At 40.7% G+C, this 21,951-nt stretch overlaps 1 protein-coding gene across 2 annotated transcripts in view; it reads left to right on the top strand.

Moving 5' to 3' along the window:
• Window positions 1–21,951, top strand: part of PIP4K2B (phosphatidylinositol-5-phosphate 4-kinase type 2 beta) — a 214,389-nt gene that overhangs the window by 166,235 nt on the left and 26,203 nt on the right. Inside the window, exon 10 of one of the 2 annotated variants that reach the window (XM_053697802.1) lies at window positions 12,378–13,520. The exons of the other annotated variant lie outside the window; for it this stretch is intronic. Coding sequence (XP_053553777.1) covers window positions 12,378–12,416 — 39 coding nt within the window. The 3' untranslated portion in view covers window positions 12,417–13,520. Of the gene's footprint in view, window positions 1–12,377; window positions 13,521–21,951 lie in introns of those variants that run through there. 2 annotated transcript variants of the gene reach the window in all.

Raw genomic sequence — 21,951 nt, 5'->3', positions numbered from 1 at the left:
TCACACGGACATTGTCCTGGCCTTTCTCAGATCTCACGGCTGGAAAGTGAACGTGGAAAAGAGTTCTCTATCCCCGTCAACAAGGGTTCCCTTCTTGGGAACAATTATAGACTCCTTAGAAATGAGGATCTTTCTAACAGAGGCCAGAAAAACAAAGCTTCTGGACTCTTGTCGGATACTTCATTCCGTTCCTCTTCCTTCCATAGCTCAGTGCATGGAAGTGATCGGGTTGATGGTGGCGGCGATGGACATAGTTCCTTTTGCGCGCATTCATCTAAGACCATTACAACTGTGCATGCTCAGTCAGTGGAATGGGGACTATACAGACTTGTCTCCGAAGATACAAGTAAATCAGAGAACCAGAGACTCACTCCGTTGGTGGCTGTCCCTGGACAATCTGTCTCAAGGGATGATGTTCCACAGACCAGAGTGGGTCATTGTCACGACCGACGCCAGTCTGATAGGCTGGGGCGCGGTCTGGGGATCCCTGAAAGCTCAGGGTCTTTGGTCTCGGGAAGAATCTCTTCTACCGATAAATATTCTGGAACTGAGAGCGATATTCAATGCTCTCCAGGCCTGGCCCCAGCTTGCGAGGACCAGGTTCATACGGTTTCAATCAGACAACATGACGACTGTTGCGTACATCAACCATCAGGGGGGAACAAGGAGTTCCCTAGCGATGGAAGAAGTAACCAAAATTATTCTTTGGGCGGAGTCTCACTCCTGCCACCTGTCTGCAATCCACATCCCAGGAGTGGAAAATTGGGAAGCGGATTTTCTGAGTCGGCAGACATTGCATCCGGGGGAGTGGGAACTCCATCCGGAAATCTTTGCCCAAGTCACTCACCTGTGGGGCATTACAGACATGGATCTGATGGCCTCTCGTCAGAACTTCAAAGTTCCTTGCTACGGGGCCAGATCCAGGGATCCCAAGGCGGCTCTAGTGGATGCACTAGTAGCACCTTGGACCTTCAAACTAGCTTATGTGTTCCCGCCATTTCCTCTCATCCCCAGGCTGATAGCCAGGATCAAGCAGGAGAGGGCGTCGGTGATCTTGATAGCTCCTGCGTGGCCACGCAGGACTTGGTATGCAGATCTGGTGAATATGTCATCGGCTCCACCTTGGAAGCTACCTTTGAGACGAGACCTTCTTGTTCAGGGTCCGTTCGAACATCCGAATCTGGTTTCACTCCAGCTGACTGCTTGGAGATTGAACGCTTGATTTTATCGAAGCGAGGATTCTCAGATTCTGTTATCGATACTCTTGTTCAGGCCAGAAAGCCTGTGACTAGAAAGATTTACCACAAAATTTGGAAAAAATATATCTGTTGGTGTGAATCTAAAGGATTCCCTTGGGACAAGGTTAAGATTCCTAGGATTCTATCCTTCCTTCAAGAAGGATTGGAAAAAGGATTATCTGCAAGTTCCCTGAAGGGACAGATTTCTGCCTTGTCGGTATTACTTCACAAAAAGCTGGCAGCTGTGCCAGATGTTCAAGCCTTTGTTCAGGCTCTGGTTAGAATCAAGCCTGTTTACAAACCTTTGACTCCTCCTTGGAGTCTCAATTTAGTTCTTTCAGTTCTTCAGGGGGTTCCGTTTGAACCCTTACATTCCGTTGATATTAAGTTATTATCTTGGAAAGTTTTGTTTTTAGTTGCGATTTCTTCTGCTAGAAGAGTCTCAGAATTATCTGCTCTGCAGTGTTCTCCTCCTTATCTGGTGTTCCATGCAGATAAGGTGGTTTTACGTACTAAACCTGGTTTTCTTCCAAAAGTTGTTTCTAACAAAAACATTAACCAGGAGATTATCGTACCTTCTCTGTGTCCAAAACCAGTTTCAAAGAAGGAACGTTTGTTGCACAATTTGGATGTTGTTCGCGCTCTAAAATTCTATTTAGATGCTACAAAGGATTTTAGACAAACATCTTCCTTGTTTGTTGTTTATTCAGGTAAAAGGAGAGGTCAAAAGGCAACTTCTACCTCTCTCTCTTTTTGGATTAAAAGCATCATCAGATTGGCTTACGAGACTGCCGGACGGCAGCCTCCCGAAAGAATCACAGCTCATTCCACTAGGGCTGTGGCTTCCACATGGGCCTTCAAGAACGAGGCTTCTGTTGATCAGATATGTAGGGCAGCGACTTGGTCTTCACTGCACACTTTTACCAAATTTTACAAGTTTGATACTTTTGCTTCTTCTGAGGCTATTTTTGGGAGAAAGGTTTTGCAAGCCGTGGTGCCTTCCATTTAGGTGACCTGATTTGCTCCCTCCCTTCATCCGTGTCCTAAAGCTTTGGTATTGGTTCCCACAAGTAAGGATGACGCCGTGGACCGGACACACCTATGTTGGAGAAAACAGAATTTATGTTTACCTGATAAATTTCTTTCTCCAACGGTGTGTCCGGTCCACGGCCCGCCCTGGTTTTTTTAATCAGGTCTGATATTTTATTTTCTTTAACTACAGTCACCACGGTACCATATGGTTTCTCCTATGCAAATATTCCTCCTTAACGTCGGTCGAATGACTGGGGTAGGCGGAGCCTAGGAGGGATCATGTGACCAGCTTTGCTGGGCTCTTTGCCATTTCCTGTTGGGGAAGAGAATATCCCACAAGTAAGGATGACGCCGTGGACCGGACACACCGTTGGAGAAAGAAATTTATCAGGTAAACATAAATTCTGTTTTTTGTTATTTTCATAAAAGGAGATCAATCAAATCTGTCTCAGAGGATCTGTCTCAGGACCCGTGCTTCTGGTGACATTCCTGGGTAATGTGACCACGGTCGCCAACCTGATGGGCTGGGAAACAGTCTGGTACTTGTTTTTCAGCGCAGGGATTATGGTAACGGTTAGAGCAACGAAGCAGCCAATGTAGCCTAGTAGTTAGCTTTGTGGCTTTGCAACTCAAAGATTGTTGGTTAGAATTCAGCTGATGGCCCTGGATGTTCATTACAGCTTAAGACTTTGTCAACTCAGGTTGGATCCCATTACAGGGAAATACATTTATAGTCGTCCTTCTCTTGGTTCCAGTTGGTCGATATCACCTTAATGGTTTTCTTTATTCACCAGGGAGGAACTCAGAGTTCCTCAGCCATGTAGGAGGTGACTGGAATGTTCAGTGGGCGAAGGCTCACTATTGCTATCGGACAAGAACTGACAGTCATACATCCTGGGGAGTGGGTACTCCTTCTGAAGGTGTTCTCCAGCTTAAACCTAAAAAGGGTGATGCCGGAGTTGAATCTGATGCCTTCTCGACTAAATGCCAAGCTTCCATGGTACGGTTCTAGGTCAAGGGATCCACAGGTCGATCTGATAGATGTTCTGGCGGTCCCTTGGGATTCAGGCTGGCTTACCTGCTTCATCTGTTTGCTCTCCTTCCACGAGTCAGTGATTCTAATAGCCCCTGCGTCGTCTCGCAGGATCTGGTATGCAGATCTAGTAGAAATGTCATCTCTTCATCCGTGGAGACTCTCTCTGAGAAAGGACATTCTACTTCAGGGTCCCTTTCATCATCCAAATCTTGTATCTCTGACGACTACTTGGAGATTGAACGCTTGATTTTGGCCAAGCATGGATTTTCCTAATCGGTCATTTAGACCATGATTCAGGCTTGTAAGCCTGTCACTAGAAAGATTTACCTTAAGATACGGTGTAAACATTTTTATTGATGGGAGTCTAAAGGATTTTCTTGGATTAGAGTCAGGATCCCAAGAATCTTATCTTTTCTCCAGGAAGACCTGGAGAAGGGGTTGTATGCCAGTACCCTCAAGGGTCAGGTTTCTGTGTTATCCTTCTGCTGCACAAGCGTCTGGCGGACGTTCCGGATGTACAATCCTTTTGTCAGGCCCTGGTCAGAATCAGGCCTGTATTTAAGTCAGTTGCTCCCCCTTGGAGCCTTAATCTTGTTCTTAAATTTTTTGCAGCAAGCTCCGTTTGAGCCTATGCATTCCTTAGATATTAAGTTATTATTTTGGAAAGTTTTGTTTCTTACTGCTATTTTTTCTGCTCGGAGGGTTTCTGAACTCTCAGCATTGCAGTGTGATTCTCCTTATTTCATATTTTATGCAGATAAGGCAGTTCTCCGTACCAAGTTTGGTTTTCTTTCCTAAGGTTGTTTCGGACAGAAATATTAATTGTCGTTCCCTCTCTCTGTCCTAATCCTTCTTCTTATAAGGACCGTTGGTTGCACAATTTAGACGTTGTGCGAGCGCTTAAATTCTATCTGCAGGCTACAAAGGATTTTTGTCAGTCTTCTGCATTGTTTGTTTGCTTCTCTGGTAAACTTAAAGGCCAAAAAGCTACTGCCACCTCTCTTTCTCTCTGGTTGAGAAGTGTTATTCGATGGCTTATGAGACTGCTGGACAGCAGCCTCCTGAGAGAATTATAGCTCATTCCACTAGGGCGGTTTCTTCTTCTTGGTTCTTCAAGGATGAGGCCTCTGTAGAACAGATTTGTAAGGCTGCGACTTGGTCTTCTTTGCACACTTTTTCTAAATTCTAGAAATTTGATATTTTGCTTCGTCTGAGGCTTCTTTTGGAAGAAAGGTTCTGCAGGCAGTGGTGCCTTCTGTTTAGGTTACCTGTCTTGCCCTCCCTTATCATCTGTGTCCTCTAGCTTGGGTATTGATTCCCAACAGTAATTGATGATCCGTGGACTCACTGTGTCTTAAGAAAGAAAACAAAATTTATGCTTACCTGATAAATGTATTTATTTCTTGACACGGTGAGTCCACGGCCCTCCCTGTTTTCAGACAGTTTTTTTTATATAAACCTCAGGCACCTTTGCACCTTGTGTTATTTCCTTACTCTCCTTTTCTTTTGGTCGAATGAATGGAGGTTGTGGAAAGGCAAGTGATACTTAACAGCTTTGCTGTGGTGCTCTTTGCCTCCTCCTGCTGGCCAGGAGTGATATTCCAAACAGTAATTGATGATCCGTGGACTCACCGTGTCAAGAAATAAATAAATGTATCAGGTAAGCATACATTTTGTTTTTTTGCTCTAAACAAACCAGAGTGGCCTATGAATTAAACCGATGGCTGTTTGGAATCACCTCAGGGTCAAGGGATTTTGGACCTGATTCTAAAGCTCTCTCGTCTGTAAAGAATATTTAGGCATATGAAACCAAAACATTTTCTTTTGTGATTCAGACAGAGCATACAATTTAAAATAAATAAATTTACTTTTGTTATCAAATTTGCTTTGTTCCTATGGTATTCTTTGTTAAAGAGATATCTAGGTACAGTATCCCACAAAAGTGAGTACACCCTTCACATTTTTGTAAATATTTTATTATATCTTTTCATGTGAAGAAATGACACTTTGCTACAATGTAAAGTAGTGAGTGTACAGCCTGTATAACAGTGTACATTTGCTGTCCCCTCAAAATAACTCAACACACAGCCATTAATGTCTAAACTGTTGGCAACAAAAGTGAGTACACCCCCAATTAGCCATTTTCCCTCCCGGTGTCATGTGACTTGTTAGTATTACTAGGTCTCAGGTGTGAATGGGGAGCAGGTGTGTTACATTATGTGTTATCAATCTCACACTCTCTCATACTGGTCACTGGACGTTTAACATGGCACCTCATGGCAAAGAACTCTCTGAGGATCTGAAAAAAAGAATTGTTGCTCTACATAGAGATGGCCTAGGTTATAAGAAGATTGCCAAGACCCTGAAACTGAGCTGCAGAACGGTGGGCAAGACCATACAGCGGTTCCACAGGACAGGTTCCCCTCAGAACAGGCCTCGCCATGGTTGACCAAAGAAGTTGAGTGCACATGCTCAGCATCATATCCAGAGGTTGTCTTTGGTAAATAGAGGTATGAGTGCTACCAGCATTGTTGCAGAGGTTGAAGGGGTGGGGGGTCAGCCTGTCAGTGCTCAGACCATATGCTGCACACTGCATCAAATTGGTCTGCATGGCTGCCGTCCCAGAAGGAAGCCTCTTCTAAAGATGATGCACTAGAAAGCCAGCAAACAGTTTGCTGAAGACAAGCAGTCTAAGGACATTGATTACTGGAACCATGTCCTGTGGTCCGTTAAGACTAAGATAAACTTATTTGGTTCAGATGGTGTCAAGCGTGTGTGGCGCGGCAACCGGGTGAGGAGTACAAAGATAAGTGTGTCTTGCCTACAGTCAAGCATGGTGGTGGGAGTGTCATGGTCTGGGCCTGCATGAGTGCTGCCGGCACTGGGGAGCTACAGTTCATTGAGGGTACCATGAATGCCAACATGTACTGTGACATACTGAAGCAGAGCATGTTCCCCTCCCTTCGGAGACTGGGCTGCAGGGCAGTATGCCAACATGATAACGACCCCAAACACACCTCCAAGACGACCACTGCCTTGCTAAAGAAGCTCAGGGTAAAGGTAATGGACTGGCCAAGCATGTCTCCAGACCTAAACCCTATTGAGCATCTGTGGGGCATCCTCAAACAGTAGATGGGGGAGCAAAATGTCTCTAACATCCACCAGCTCCGGGATGTCGTCATGAAGGAGTGGAAGAGGACTCCAGTGGAAACCTGTAAAGCTCTGGTGTACTCCATGCCCAAGAGGGTTAAGGCAGTGCTGGAAAATAATAGTGGCCACACAAAATATTGACACTTTGGGCCCAATTTGGACATTTCCACTTAGGGGTGTACTCACTTTTGTTGATAATAGTTAAAACCACACTTTATTTTACATATATGCAACACATACATTTAAAAATAAAGCTTAAACTTCAAAGTGTAAGTGGGTAAGTCGCATCCACTTAACATTAATCTAGTTGAAGTACAGCTAAGTGGGTTAAAAATACTAGGGCTATTAGGGCTTAAGGGTAAAGAAGCGTGTTAAATCATACACATGGATTCAACTTCCACACAGGTATACTGAACTATGCGCTCAATGGCAACCTTCTGTCTACGTACTGCTGTGATTGAACACAGTCAGACGATTTCTAGCTGATATCCCTAGTGTCTAATATTCAGAAAACACTATCATAACAAGCATGCACATAACTTTCATATCAAAGAGCAAATATCTGTAGTGGTTATTTTAGGCGTTACTTATTCATATGTCTCACTCGGGTCAATCAGCACCCAAGTAGTTACAGTAACCAAAAAGTCGCTACATTGAATTTGCAGCACGCTCGTTTCAAACTTGACTTTGTCAGGGGATAGGGGTGGTCTCAGCCAGTTCCTCTTATTATATAGGCAAATGTTGCCATAGTTACGTATCTTTGTTGGTGGAAGTGTTAACCGCCTGGCGCTTCTGATGTCCATCATCATCGGCATTGCTCACGCTTACCAATCAGTCTAAGTATTCATATCGGTATAGCGTTGTGATCTCTGTTGTCAATCATTATTTCATTATGGATAGTCTCTTCAAGTTATGCCTTCTTATGACAGGAGATGGTCTAAAAGGTGTGTCATATTCTATCACATTTTCTAAATACAACTTTATATAAATTAAATGTAATAATGGTACAGGACATGGACTCTATATTGCCATAGTCCCAGTTTCATGTATAATGTAACTGAGTAGCCCGGTGAGGGCACCCATGTGAGGGGCATGGGTCACATTTTCCATGATTTTCCATACTAATGTGGCTGTATCACTATTAAAGGATTTAAATATATCAAATGGGAAACGAAAGTAATGACAACTATGTTGTAAGATAAAGGTGATTACAGCTGAATTTTCTAAGTGTGACCGAAGAACACACACTATATATACATATCATATTCATAATTGATAGATGTATTTTGGGTCTTTTCTCTTGACTATATCGATCTGAATAAGGGTAGGTTTCTTAACTCACCCATAGCTATATATAGTCAATACTTACTATCCCAGAAAGCATGTAAATGATATTGCTTTGTTTAATCCTTTAGGTGCAGCATAATTTAATTCATGTATCTATTTACATTCTTTCTGCAATAGAATTGTATTAAAGTTGCCTCTTCTGCCTTTCAATTTGATTTGTTCAATTGCTAAAAAATTATGTCACCCATGTTAGGATTATTTTTTAGTTCGTTTAGGGTTTTCCTTTCCTTAAAGCTCAGATTTTTTCTGGTGTTTTTTTTTTGTTTCATTTAGTGATTCTAATTCCGTTGTCACCAAAGAGACAAATTTTTCAATCATAGGGTATTTAGAATTTGTTGGCATGAATGTGCTTTTGTCTTTGACTACACTTTTATTTCTATCATCTAATGGACTATCGTTCTCATTTAGTAACTCCAACATAGTTTGTACCATCTCCTGATCTTCTTCCTCTACCCCTAGGTCACTGAGTTGGTTTCTATTCATGATTTTGTGGTATTTATGTAGAGCTTATTTGCGGGCAAATAAGTGTATGTCTTTTACCCATTCAAATCTGTTGTATTTGGCAGTTGGAATGAAAGAGAGTCCCTTTGCTAACAGTGTGTGGCACTGTTCCCTCTAAGGTGCGTGGCAGCGCACCTTCTCTCCATGTGTTGCGCAGGCAGTACATCAGGCTGCGCAACTCAAGAGGAATGTGAAAAGTAATAGTGCTGGCTGGCAGGGTAGTAAAATGGCATAACAGAGCACTGACCTTAGAAATAAAATAAGAAAAACAAACAAAATACTTTTCACCTCCCTCTGGTGTAGCACTGCTTGATCTATTTCCTGTGATACGCTGAGAGGGAAGGACCTAAGCTGACTGACAGTTGTGTGCATAAATCACACAGCTATCAGGGACCGGGAGAATTTAAAACAGGGAGAGTAGCAGACACAGTGTAGGGTATTACAAAAAGTATTTTGTTCTTCATCAGAATAAATCACCTATAATTATAAACTCGTATCTAACAAGCACAGCCACGTCTAGCAAAAAAAAAAAAAGATTAAGAGAATGTCAGAGGAAGGAAGAACCGAAGAAGTGCTGTCATCCTCCTTTATGCAGAGAGACACCAGAAGCAGCTGAGTAGGTGAGGTGTTTTATTTCTTCTCCCAATTCAGCATTCTGTAAAAAAAAAAAAAAAAAGGAAGCACTATTTAACCCCATACCAAGGAGGATAGCAGTGAATTCCTGTAGAATGCACAGTCTGTATCCATTTTTTGGCAGACATGGGGCTAAATTATGCTCACAAGCCGTAAGGAGGTGAGGAGGTTATACAAGAGAGGCTTCTCTGTGTAACAAGCTGACAGTTTTTAAATAGTTAGAGCAGCAATATCTTTAGTACTAAGTCTGTGTAAGGCTGCTGCTGCTTTTAAGTCAGGGTCTATTTAATCATTATTAAAATTTCAACACATATATTTGAAATGCAGACATCTGATTTAAAAAAATGTTTTAATTAAATGGTGCAGGAATATTTTCTTTTTAAAGAATTGATTTATGGTCATGGCAATTTTGTTGAAAATATGCCATGTTCCTGCAATGTGTGTGTGTGTATATATATATATATATATAATACACACACACAGTTACAAAAATAAACCTGCTCAGTGCTGCACACAAGCAGTATGAAGCCCACACACTGAAGAAAAAATTTGCACACAAAGAAAAAAATTAGAGGGAACATAGGTGTGTGGTGTTCCGGTCTCAAATCTATACCCGCCAGATTCACTACCTGAAAATTATCCTTTGTTATTTCTGTTTCTTAGATAAGAAGCCTACCCTTATACAGATTGACATAGTCAAGAGAAAAGACCCAAAATACATCTATCAATTATGAGTATATGTATATATAGTGTGTGTTCTTCGGTCACACTTAGAAAATCCAGCTGTAATCACCTTTATCCTACAACATAGTTGTTATTATTTTCGTTTCCCATTTGATATATTTAAATCCTTTAATAGTGATACAGCCACATTATTATCTTAGCCAATAGTAATTCCGAGCACATTTATGTGTGTATATGGAGAATGAGATTCATGCCCTTCACATGGGTACCTTCACCGGGCTACTCAGTTACATTATACATAAAACTGGGATTATGGCAATATAGAGTCACACAATATAGGACACACCTTTTAGACCATCTCCTGTCATAAGAAGGCATATCTTGAAGAGACTATCCGTAATTAAATAATGATTGACAACAGAGATCACAACGCTATACCGATATGAATACTCAGACTGATTGGTAAGCGTGAGCAATGCCTATGATGATGGACATCAGAAGCGCGAGGCGGTTAACACTTCCACCAACAAAGACACGTAACTATGGCAACATATGTCTATATAATAAGAGGAACTGGCTGAGACTGCCCCTATACCCTGACAAAGTCATGTACTAGTGACGAAATGCGTCGATGGGCTGGGCTAAGTGTCAGGGTGCCCGGAATCAGGCTGAGACGAGAAGTGCAAAAATAATCACACCTTTATTAATAGCAAAAAATAATAAAAAGTCCACAAGTCAAATAACAAGCCAGGAGTCAAAACCAGAGCTGGTAGTCAGACGAGCTGAGTCAGGAGCCAAAGCGAATAGTCAGACGAGCCGGAATCAGGAACAAGGAAAACAGCAGAGTCAGGAACAAGCCAGGGATCAGGAACCAGGAAGGACGTCAGGCAGCCAGGTAATACACAGGAGCTCTCACAAACAGGTCTGACACAATGCAAAGGCAAAGCATACTGAACAGAGGCCCTTTAAATAATAAATGATGACATCACAATTCTGAGACTGCATCCTGTCTCACATGGATGATGCACACCAGTCTGGCCATAAAAGGAAGTGCAGGAAATGAGCAGCATCCCCCACAATGCACCATAGTCAGGAAGAGAGGTGAGTAAAATGGCTGCCAGCAGCACATGGCAAACAAAACAGGGAAAAACCCTGACACTAAGGGGACGAAGTGTTGTTTAATTTAATGTAGCGACTTTTTCGTTACTGTAACTACTTGGGTGCTGATTAACCTGAGTGAGACATATGAATAAGTAACACCTGAAATATACATATATTTGCTCTTTGATATAAGTTATGTGCACGCTTGTTATGATAGTGTTTTCTGAATATTAGACACTAGGGATATCAGCTAGAAATCGTCTGACTGTGTTCAGTCACAGCAGTACGCAGACAGGAGGTCACCATTGAGCGCATAGTTCAGTATACCTGTGTGGAAGTTGAATCCCTGTGTATGATTTAACACGCTTCTTTACCCTTAAGCCCTAATAGCCCTAGTATTTTTAACCCATTTAGCTGTACTTCAACAAGATTAATGTTAAGTGGATGCGACTTACCCACTTACAGTTTGAAGTTTAAGCTTTATTTTTAAATGATTATTTATGTGTTGCGTGTATGTTAAATAAAGTGTGGTTTTAATTTTAAACTATTATCTACTATATATGAGTGTGTAATTCAGCACTGGGCTTCTAAGCCCCAAATCCTTTAGGGATCCCTAATCCTATAATTGTACTCACTTTTGTTGCCAACGGTTTAGACATTAATGGCTGTGTGTTGAGTTATTTTGAGGGGTCAGCAAATTTACACTGTTATACAGGCTGTACACTCACTACTTTACATTGTTGCAAAGTGTTGTTTCTTCAGTGTTGTCACATGAACAGATATAATAAAATATTTACAAAAATGTGAGGGGTGTACTCACTTTTGTGGGATACTGTAGTTGTCTGTAGTACTACTTGGCAAAATAGTGCTTCCATCTAGTGCCCTTGAAAATGGATAACATTCTTGCAAAACTGCTGCCATATAGTGCTTCAGACATGTGCACGTTCCTGAGCTTACATCCCTGTTTTTCAACAAAAGATATCAAGAGAACAAAAAAGATTAAAATTGCATACTCTATCTAAATCATGAAAGAAAGAAATTGTGCCTTATGTCCCTTTAAAGAAAACTTGTTAGTGACGCAGCAGTAATAAAAGTAGCAGTTGAGAGACTCATACACAAGGCTCACAAACGAAGCTATGACCTGGAGCTGCAGATTAGAAATATGATGCAAAGGCTTCTCTGCTGGTAGATTTATACTGTAAAAGTATGACAAGGCTGGTAGATTTATACTGTAAACGTATGACAAGGGGATATTAAAGGTATTATATAGCCTAACCCAAATATATATACGCTCATATACAGTGCATTTAATCAGTCTTGAAAATAAAGTTTGAACTTCATGGGCACTTGTCGCTAGTATAGGAGCACAAGAAAGAGGCCAAACAAGGAAAGAATAAAGGGGCTACCTCCAGCATATATTGAGGTTTCTTAGACAGTTTGCTACCTAACACCTTTTGTAGGTAGGGCCTCAACTGAAGGATTTATACAGACATTAGCGAGGAGGCTCAGTCATATCTCCCTTGATAGTGTATATATACATTTATACCCACTGAAAGTGCTGACCGTCAGTTTCCAGTTATGTCTTCCAAAAAACTCACTAGGCCTGAGAAGGGCACAAAACTAATGGCACTGTTTTCCTATCTGAAAACACCTAGGGGGAGCAAACCGCTAGAAAGACAAGACCCAGAAGTTGAGGAAGATTTGGGGTTATCCCAAGGTTTGCAAGCTCAATTAGATGACCATACCCCTGTGACAAAAGCAGACATATAATCCCTGGTCTCTAAACAGGACATTGCGGTTAACTTTGAGAAACTCTGGGACAAAATTGATCATTTGCATACCACCGTTACCGCAAGCTTGGCTGAATTTAAGCAAGACGTGGTAGAATTGGGCAACCGAGTTGATACACTGGAGAATACCCAAGATATCTTGGTAGAGGACATCTCTAAATCTGCACACTCCATATCCTCCTACCAACAGATGCTTCTTGACCTCCAAGAAAAAATGGAGGATATGGAAAACAGAAATAGAAGAAGTAACATTAGGCTTAAGGGAATACCAGAAACGGTGAATGCAAAAGACCTACATCCCTACCTGCAGCAACTCTTCCGGGCTATTACAGGAGAAAATGGTGCAGAAGACTTCCAAATAGAAAGAGCTCTGAGAGCTAAGCCTAAAGGAGACCACCCGCCGAGGGATGTAATCGTAAAGATGCTTTGCTATCCTGACAGAGAACTGATCCTGACAGCTGCCAGACAAAACCCAACTTTTAAATACCAAGGAAATGTGGTTCAGTTTTTTTAGTACTTATGCATCAAAACCCTTCAACGTCGACAGGCCTTATGGCCCCTTCTTTGCTGCGCAAGAATCACGTCATCTACAGATGGGGCTTTCCATTTGCCCTCCATATCAACAAAGATGGGAAGGTGATTACTCTTAGATCAGCACAAGAGATTCCTGAAATATGCAAAGTCCTGAATTTAGAAGTTCCGGAGATACAAGAGGACAATGCATTTCCACAGCAAGCATCGTCTGCTGACTTGCAGTTGCCTGTCCGCAAACCCAACTGGTCCAAAGTTACCAAGAAGAAATTCAAAACCTGAGGGAGGACTCTAATCCTCAACGTGAGTGTGGTGTTTTCATGTTAGCAAGCACCTATGCGTCTTGCCTTTTGCTTTTTCTTCTGAATTGAAGTTTTCACTGATAGTTACGATTTGTTCTATTTTATATTTGTTGGCTATCCACCAATTTTGGAAATGAATAAATATATGGTACTTTACCCTCCTTTACATAACTAACATGTGTAAATGTTTGAATATGGTGTTAGTATTGAATGTTACTTACTATTTTTTTTTTGTTTTCTGTTATGTTCTTTAATCTGTTATTTTGTCATTGTGAGATAAATGTATGTCCTCCCATTCCTCCGTCTCAAAAACACATCATATCCAGAAACAATGTGGTACAAAAGGGGAGTTGGAGAAGCCTTTTACTACTACTTACGGGTTGTCAATCACACAAATGTCAGACAGTTGGGGTCATAGAGGTGCTATATATTTCATATCCCAGCGAGATACTTAATTGTTTATGGCTCTTCCCACTATAAAGTTACTCTCACATAATGTGAGAGGTTTAAATTCGGATCTCAAAAGACGCACAGCAATGACCCATTATAGACTGATTACTGCCAATATTATATACTTACAGGAGACGCACTTTGTTAATCACCAAATACCAAAATATTGAAGTAAAGATTACAAACATATTACAAACATTTCTATATATTTCATATCCCAGCGAGATACTTAATTGTTTATGGCTCTTCCCACTATAAAGTTACTCTCACATAATGTGAGAGGTTTAAATTCGGATCTCAAAAGACGCACAGCAATGACCCATTATAGACTGATTACTGCCAATATTATATACTTACAGGAGACGCACTTTGTTAATCACCAAATACCAAAATATTGAAGCAAAGATTACAAACAACATTATCATTCTATGACAGACTCCAAAAAGAGAGGGGTCTCCATACTAATTCACACATCTCTATACTTTATACATACTAAGATTGTTTCAGATAAGGATGGAAAATACTTAACAGTTCAGAGACAGATACAGGGAATTGATGTACTGCTGTGTAATATCTATGCTCCAAATGAGAAGCAAGACGGGTTCCTATGGCATATCTCTTATCTCTTGACTAACGGGTGAGGATAATATTGGCAGGCGATTTTAACGTAGATCTCCAGTTCTTACTATGTGCCCCTGACCGAAAACTTACCAAGAAACAGATTAGACTAAGGACCACAGCACAAAATATAGTAGACACCTTATCCCCTCATATTCTTTTAGATACGTGGAAACATCTATATGGGACCACAACTGACACAACGCACAGCAGTTATTCCAAATTAGACTATATCTTTATCAGCCAAATTCTTAGACCTATTCTCCTATCGGCTAATACACAGCCATGTTCGTGGTCTTAACATTCTATTACCCAGATACATTTGAGGGGCTTGAAAGATCCTAATAGGACACAGATGTGGACATTTGAACCATCTAGTTTAAGAGACCCAATGTCCAAACAAAACATATTACGTGCGATGGGAGAATATTGGCAAATTAATTTAGGCACCACTACAAACCCGACTTCTGTCAGTGATTTGGGGATTACTTATTAAGGAGAAGTCTAATCATAAAAAGAAATACAATGCCCTCTCATCCCAATTACAGCTTGAGATTGAAATTCTTAAAAGCGAACATAAAAGAAAACAATCTTAACTCCATCCTGCATAAACTCCAACAAAAAAGACATCAGCTAAATTCCATTCTAAACGAACACTCTATTAAACTGGCACAGAGACTAAAGACTAATTATTTTTTATTTGCAAATAAACCGGACAGGTACCTGGCCAAAAAAATTAGAGATAGCTACCAAGCAATTTCTATTCCAACTCTCCACTGTTCGGATGGCTCCTTGACTTCCCATCCTCAGGAAATCGTTGATACTTTTTCCGAATATTATGGTAAACTGTACGATGGTAGAAAAGTGACACATAATGACACTACACAGACATTATTACAGACATTCCTAGATAAAGCTAACCTTCCACAGATAACTAAAGACCACCGGGAAAGTTTAAATGCAGCCATTACTAATAATGAAGTCCTGCGGGCCGTCAAGGATCTTAAGCCAGGAAAGGCCTCCGGGACCTGATGGTCTGCCAGGAGAATACTATATAAGTTGTTTTCCTCATCCTTAGTGCCTCATCTAGTACCAAAAAGCGAGTGAAAAACAAAAATTTTATTTATTTATAACAATAGGGTTACATAACCCCAGGGTAAGAGTGTATAAACAATAACGAAAACAGAGAACAAAAAGGCTGACCGGTTTCGGCGTGTGCCTTAATCCTAGCCTGCTTAAAAGTGTTAGTAAAATTCACAGCTTAAAAACCCACCTCTGTGTTTCAATTGGGTGTGCAAATCACACCTCTCTAATGGTTGACCAATGTTCAACTTCCTAATTTATCAGACACCTGTGTTGCCTACTGACTTCACTAATGTTATTAGGTGTGGCGAAGTCTGTGCAGCCCTCTTAAAGTTTTAACTGTAAACTTTCCTTTGCCGACACACAGACCGCACAAAAGTGCCCATCGTCACATCTAATTTACAGTGAATGAAGGCATACGATTCGCTTACAAAAGGAATCGTACGATTGGCAACATAATAGCCCCCACTAGACTAAAGCAGGAAGAGACCAGTGGCTCAACCTGGCTGAGACTCAATGGTACATTTAGATGTAATTATCTTTCCTGTAAGGCATGTGAAAGAGTGGTAGTGGGGGAAACATTTAGGTCTCTAGTCACAGGTGAAACTTTCCAGAAGAGGCTGTGCCTAAACTGCCGGTCAAATTTCGTGGTATATCTAATATCATGCACACATTGTGCCCTCCAATATGTAGGTCTAACGACCAGGGAGGCACGAGTTAGAATAAAGGAACATCTGGCTGATATAAGAGCAGGTGAATTAACAACGCCTCTGATCAATCACTTTTCCGTGATACACCAAAAAGATCCCAGGTACTTTTCGTGGACCATCATAGAGAAGGTCCCTGTACAGAATAGAGGACTGGATAGAACACGGAAACTGGGAGAAAGGGAGGCCTTCTGGATTTTTAGGTTGAGAACCAGGTCTCCAGAGGGCCTGAACTCAGAATTCGATTTAATTAATTTTTGGTAGCTGTAGTAATTCCCTTATAATTTCATACTACACAAATAACTTCTAACCAGCACTTAAAAATTCAAAAAGTTTATAAATATAAACTACATTAATTATAAATGCACACAACAAAAGATAACCCAATCAAAAAATATATATTTCAGTAATTGATATTTAACTAGTTGTAGGACAATGCCCACACGATTATAATAAGGTAACAGTGAGCAAAAGCTTTACAGAGTTCCGTTCACATAGCAGATCTATTACAGTATTCTTACTTTTTAGCCCCCCCCCTTTTTTAGCGCAACAGATGCACACTATACAGATGGAGCTATACAGCCGCATCTATTAGGGTTAAGTAAACACTTATTAAGTGAGGGCTCTTCGCTTTGTGAGGTTACTTTGGAGGAACCATCTAACTAAAGGCCAGGGGTACCGCTAATTCACCTCCTCCACACTTACTATTAAAGTGGAAGGGGGAACAGTGCTGTGGAAGTGATGGGGCATGCAAGCCTATAGGGCGGAACTGGAGGTGTGTTTAAGACGTCACACATGTAAACAAATACACACGCATCCTCGAACAGTTGCAATCAAATCCCCCTTTTTTTTTTTTTTTTTTTTTTTTTTTTTTTTTTTTTTTTTTTTTTTTGCTATGAAAGTGTGTACACAAAGGGATAGGGGGCATTATCAGATCCAGGCAGTCTCAGGTCCCACAACTTTAATTCTTTCTTTTTCTATTTTAAGATGTTGTAACGCTCAAGATACGTAAAACATTAGACAGTATTACATACACGGAGATATGTTGATATAAAAATGGGAATTGATAAAAGCAAATTTTGCTTATATAAGCTACAATTCTAATTAAATACAACTACTATTTGTTTCAGCAGTAAATTAGATGTGACGATGGGCACTTTTGTGCGGTCTGTGTGTCGGCAAAGGAAAGTTTACAGTTAAAACTTTAAGAGGGCTGCACAGACTTCGCCACACCTAATAACATTAGTGAAGTCAGTAGGCAACACAGGTGTCTGATAAATTAGGAAGTTGAACATTGGTCAACCATTAGAGAGGTGTGATTTGCACACCCAATTGAAACACAGAGGTGGGTTTTTAAGCTGTGAATTTTACTAACACTTTTAAGCAGGCTAGGATTAAGGCACACGCCGAAACCGGTCAGCCTTTTTGTTCTCTGTTTTCGTTATTGTTTATACACTCTTACCCTGGGGTTATGTAACCCTATTGTTATAAATAAATAAAATTTTTGTTTTTCACTCGCTTTTTGGTGCTCCAAACTGTCTTTTGTTTGTGAGACTTGAATTGTTTGGCCATTGTGAGCACATTCAGCGAGTACAAACACCTTTTAATTCCCCTATTGCGGAGGAATAGCAATTCCCAGCTTGGATTCCCAGCTTGGATACTCACCAGCATCACAAGAATATCAACAACACCACTTGGATACAAGAGAAAGATTAACCTAAACAGGACTGTGGTGAGTTTCTTTGCAATATAATATAAAGTGATATTACTTGATTGCATTGGAGAGTTTCAGATTCATGTACACATGACATTTTCATTCGAATTTGGCTGTAGTCAGGGGTGATTGGGGTGACCCGCTGACATAGCAAGTTTATGAACTTTTGTTTGCTCAATCAAGCTGGCGGTGCAATTGTGATTTATTATTATTTTTACATATGAAATTACACACTCCGTACACACCCAACCAAGCATTCCCCACTTCTCACTGACTGCCTCATCTAGTACAGTTTGCTAACCACATCTTAGAAGGACAAACGCTACCTAAAGATTTATTGCAAGCCAAAATAGTTGTCATACCAAAATCAGGGAAGAACCCTAAACATTGCCATAGTTATAGACCAATATCCCTTATTAACCAGGATATAAAAATAGTGACCAAGATTTTGGCGAATAGAAGAACAAATATTACCCTCAATTATACACCCAGATCAGGTAGGATTTATTAAAGACAGGGAAGCCCCAGACAATGTCAGGAGAATGGTTGCAGTTATAGATTATCTTAAAGACCACAGAGTTCCTTCTCTGCTCCTGTCATTGGACCCAAAAACTCATTTGATAAAGTGGACTGGAATTACATGTACAGCGTATTAAATAAGATGGGATTTGAGGGTCCATTCATCAAAGCGATTAGGAGTATCTATTCTAACCCGTCGGCCCACGTAAGAGCAATTGGTCACCAATCAAAAACAATACAAATTTTAAATGGTACTAGGCAAGGCTGCCTGTTATCCCCACTTCTTTTTGCAATTCGCCAGATATCACAGGGCTGGAAATAGGACGAGAATCTTATAAAATTACCCTGTTCGCAGACGACGTGCTGTTACTTACAAATCCATTGCTTTCTTTACCTAACGTATACAACATATTACAGACTTTTTCCAAAATTTCAGGCTACAAAATTAACTCTGATAAATGCGAGGCTCTCCCCATAGATATTCCAGGTAACACCATTAAGCTCCTAGACATAAACTTTGACTTTAGATGGGCAAAAAGAATATATCCCATATCTGGGTATCAGACTGACTTACCACTCTACTCAACTATATCAAGCAAATTATACCCCACTATTTAAGACAATTAGAAAGGACTTACTTAATTGATAAAAACATCACTTTTCTTGGTGTGGTAAACTTTCCGCCATCAAAATGAATGTCCTCCCCAGGATCTTATATCTATTTCGGGTATTACCAGTCAAGGTGCCTAAACAAGACCTAATATCACTGCAGTCAGCTATTCATAGCTTTCTTAGAGGAAACAAACATGCCCGAATTCCATTTCATGTCCTTACTAGACACAGGCAACTGGGGGGAGGAGTAGGAGTCTCAAATCTACTGGACTATTATCACGCTTCAAGACTGGCCCAGGCAGCACTGATGAGCACAAGGAGCGGCATGGTGGTCTGGCCCAGACTGGAGGCAGCGATGAGGTGGCTGGGATCCCCGGAAGATGTTCTTTGGGAAGGGAGGGGTCTTGGAGACACCATGAAATATTGCCCTCAGACTACTAAAACTATGCTAAAGATATGGAATAAAGTAACTGGAGCTGACCGGTGGCCTCTTTAAATATACCAGTAAAGTATTTAATACCTAAGGAGCATAAAACACTTGTTGATAAATGGGAGAACAAGGGTCTTTACAGGGTCGCAGACTTTTTAAATAATAGAGTACCCCTTACATATACTCAAATACAACAAAAATTGGATCCCCTCTCCCTGCACTTGTTCCTCTATTTACAGATTATATCCACCATATGTAAATATGTGCTGAACACTACTCACAAATTAACCTCTACTCTGGAGAGATTCTGTGTATCTCCCAGTAGACCAAAACACGCTATCTCCTTTTTATATTTAGATATCCAATCTAGAAACATCAAATCAAAGTCCGCAACCATAACCCGCTGGGAAAAGGATCTGGCTAATGATCTGTCCATGTAGGAGTGAAATTCTATCTTTTATCAATCAAGCAGGGGTCTCTTGAGTGCCGATTTAAGAGAAAACACATACAAATCAGTTTTTAAATGGTACTTGACCCCAGCACAATCAGCACACACTACTAAAGAGAGTTCCCACAATTGTTATCGAGGTTGTGCCATCAAAGGCACTTATATTCATATGTGGTGGGAATGCCAAGGGGTCAAAGATATTTGGATGAGCGTTTCGGCACTCTTGAGCACACTTTTAGATGAAAAAATCACGGTCTCGGCCTCACAGGCTTTTCCAAAACAAAAGGAATACTACATTTAACTTGCACGTCAATGCCTTTTTTAGAATAATTTTCACGGTAACAAGAACATGTATAGCTAGGCATTGGAAGTTGGGAGTACCAGAGTGGTCCGAGATTGTGATTAAAATTAAGTCTATTTATGTATGAGACAGCAGCTCACTTGCAGGACTCGGTGGAGCTCTTTTATAAAGTTTTGTTCTATTGGATGCTGAGGGAACCAACTATTGATAGGAGAGGGGAGACTCGGGGAGGAAACCAGAGTGATAATGGTCTGTAGTAATGTAGACTTGAGTGATTGTGTTCTGTGTTTCCTTTATTCACTGCTGGGTTTCTGTCATGGATTCCCACCTGACTTTTCTTTTTTTTTCAATGCGGACGAATGTGAGAACCTGAATGGAGATGATTAACTTTCACAATGACACATTTAATTTATGTTTATTGAACTGTTATTTAAAAACTAGAGACATATCTTGAACCCTGTAACGTATATATTTGTACTTCTCACCTTGTATAGAAGAAATACTTATGTGCCTTGAGAATTTGTATAACATATGTACCTTCCTTCTGTTTTGTATTGTTTAAATGAGTGATATGTGCTCAATAAAAAAACTATTTCAACTAAAGAAAACTTGTCAGTAAATTAATTAATTTTAAAAGGCAAATTCTAACTTTGATAGCTGTTTATCTTGCCAAGCATGATTCTGGATGTGAAGGAGACATACATACACTCACCGGCCACTTTATTAGGTACACATTTTGCCTTCAGAACTGCCTTAACTCTTCATGGCATAGATTCTACAAGGTGTTGGAAATATTCCTCAGAGATTTTGGTTCATATTGACATGATAGCATAACACAGTTGATGCAGATTTGTCGGCTGCACATCCATGATGCGAATCTCCCATTCCACCACATCCCAGGGGCTCAATTGAATTGAGATCTGGTGACTGTGGAGGCCATTGGAGTACAGTGAACTCATTGCCATGTTCAAGAAACCAGTATGAGATGATTTGAGCTTTGTGACATGGTTCATTATCATGCTGGAAGTAGCCATCAGAAGATGGGTACACTGTAGACATAAAGTGATGGACATGATCAGCAACAATACTCAGGTAGGCCGTGGCGTTTAAATGATGCTCAATTGGTACTGAGGGGCCCAAAGTGTGCCAAGAAAATATCCCCCACACCATTACACCACCACCATCAGCCTGAACCGTTGATACAAGGCAGGATGATTCCATGCTTTCATGTTGTTTACGCCAAATTCTGACCCTACCATCTAAATGTTGCAGAAAATAAAATCGAGATTCAACAGACCAGGCAACGTTTTTCCAATCTTCTATTGTCCAAGTTTGGTGAGCCTGTGCGAATTGTAGCCTCAGTTTCCTGTTCTTAGCTGACAGGAGTGGCACCTGGTATGGTCTCCTGCTGCTGTAACCCATCTGCTTCAAGGTTCAACATGTGCGTTCACACAACTGACGCTCACTGGATATTTTCTCTTTTTCAGACCATTCTCTAGAGATGGTTGTGCGTGAAAATCACAGTAGATCAGCAGTTTTTTAAAATACTCAGACCAGCCCATCTGGCACCAGCAACCATACCACGTTCAAAGTCACTTAGATCCCCTTTCTTCTTCATTCTGATGCTCGGTTTGAACTTCAGGAAGTCGTCTTCACCATGTCTAGATGCCTAAATGCATCGAGTTGCTGCCATGTGATTGGCTGATTAGCAATTTGTGTTACCA

The sequence above is a fragment of the Bombina bombina genome, chromosome 1 (assembly GCF_027579735.1).
Source record: "Bombina bombina isolate aBomBom1 chromosome 1, aBomBom1.pri, whole genome shotgun sequence".
Taxonomy (NCBI): Eukaryota; Metazoa; Chordata; class Amphibia; order Anura; family Bombinatoridae; genus Bombina; species Bombina bombina.
Note: the sequence above shows the minus strand (reverse complement) of the source record. Positions and strands in the feature narration are given on the sequence as shown.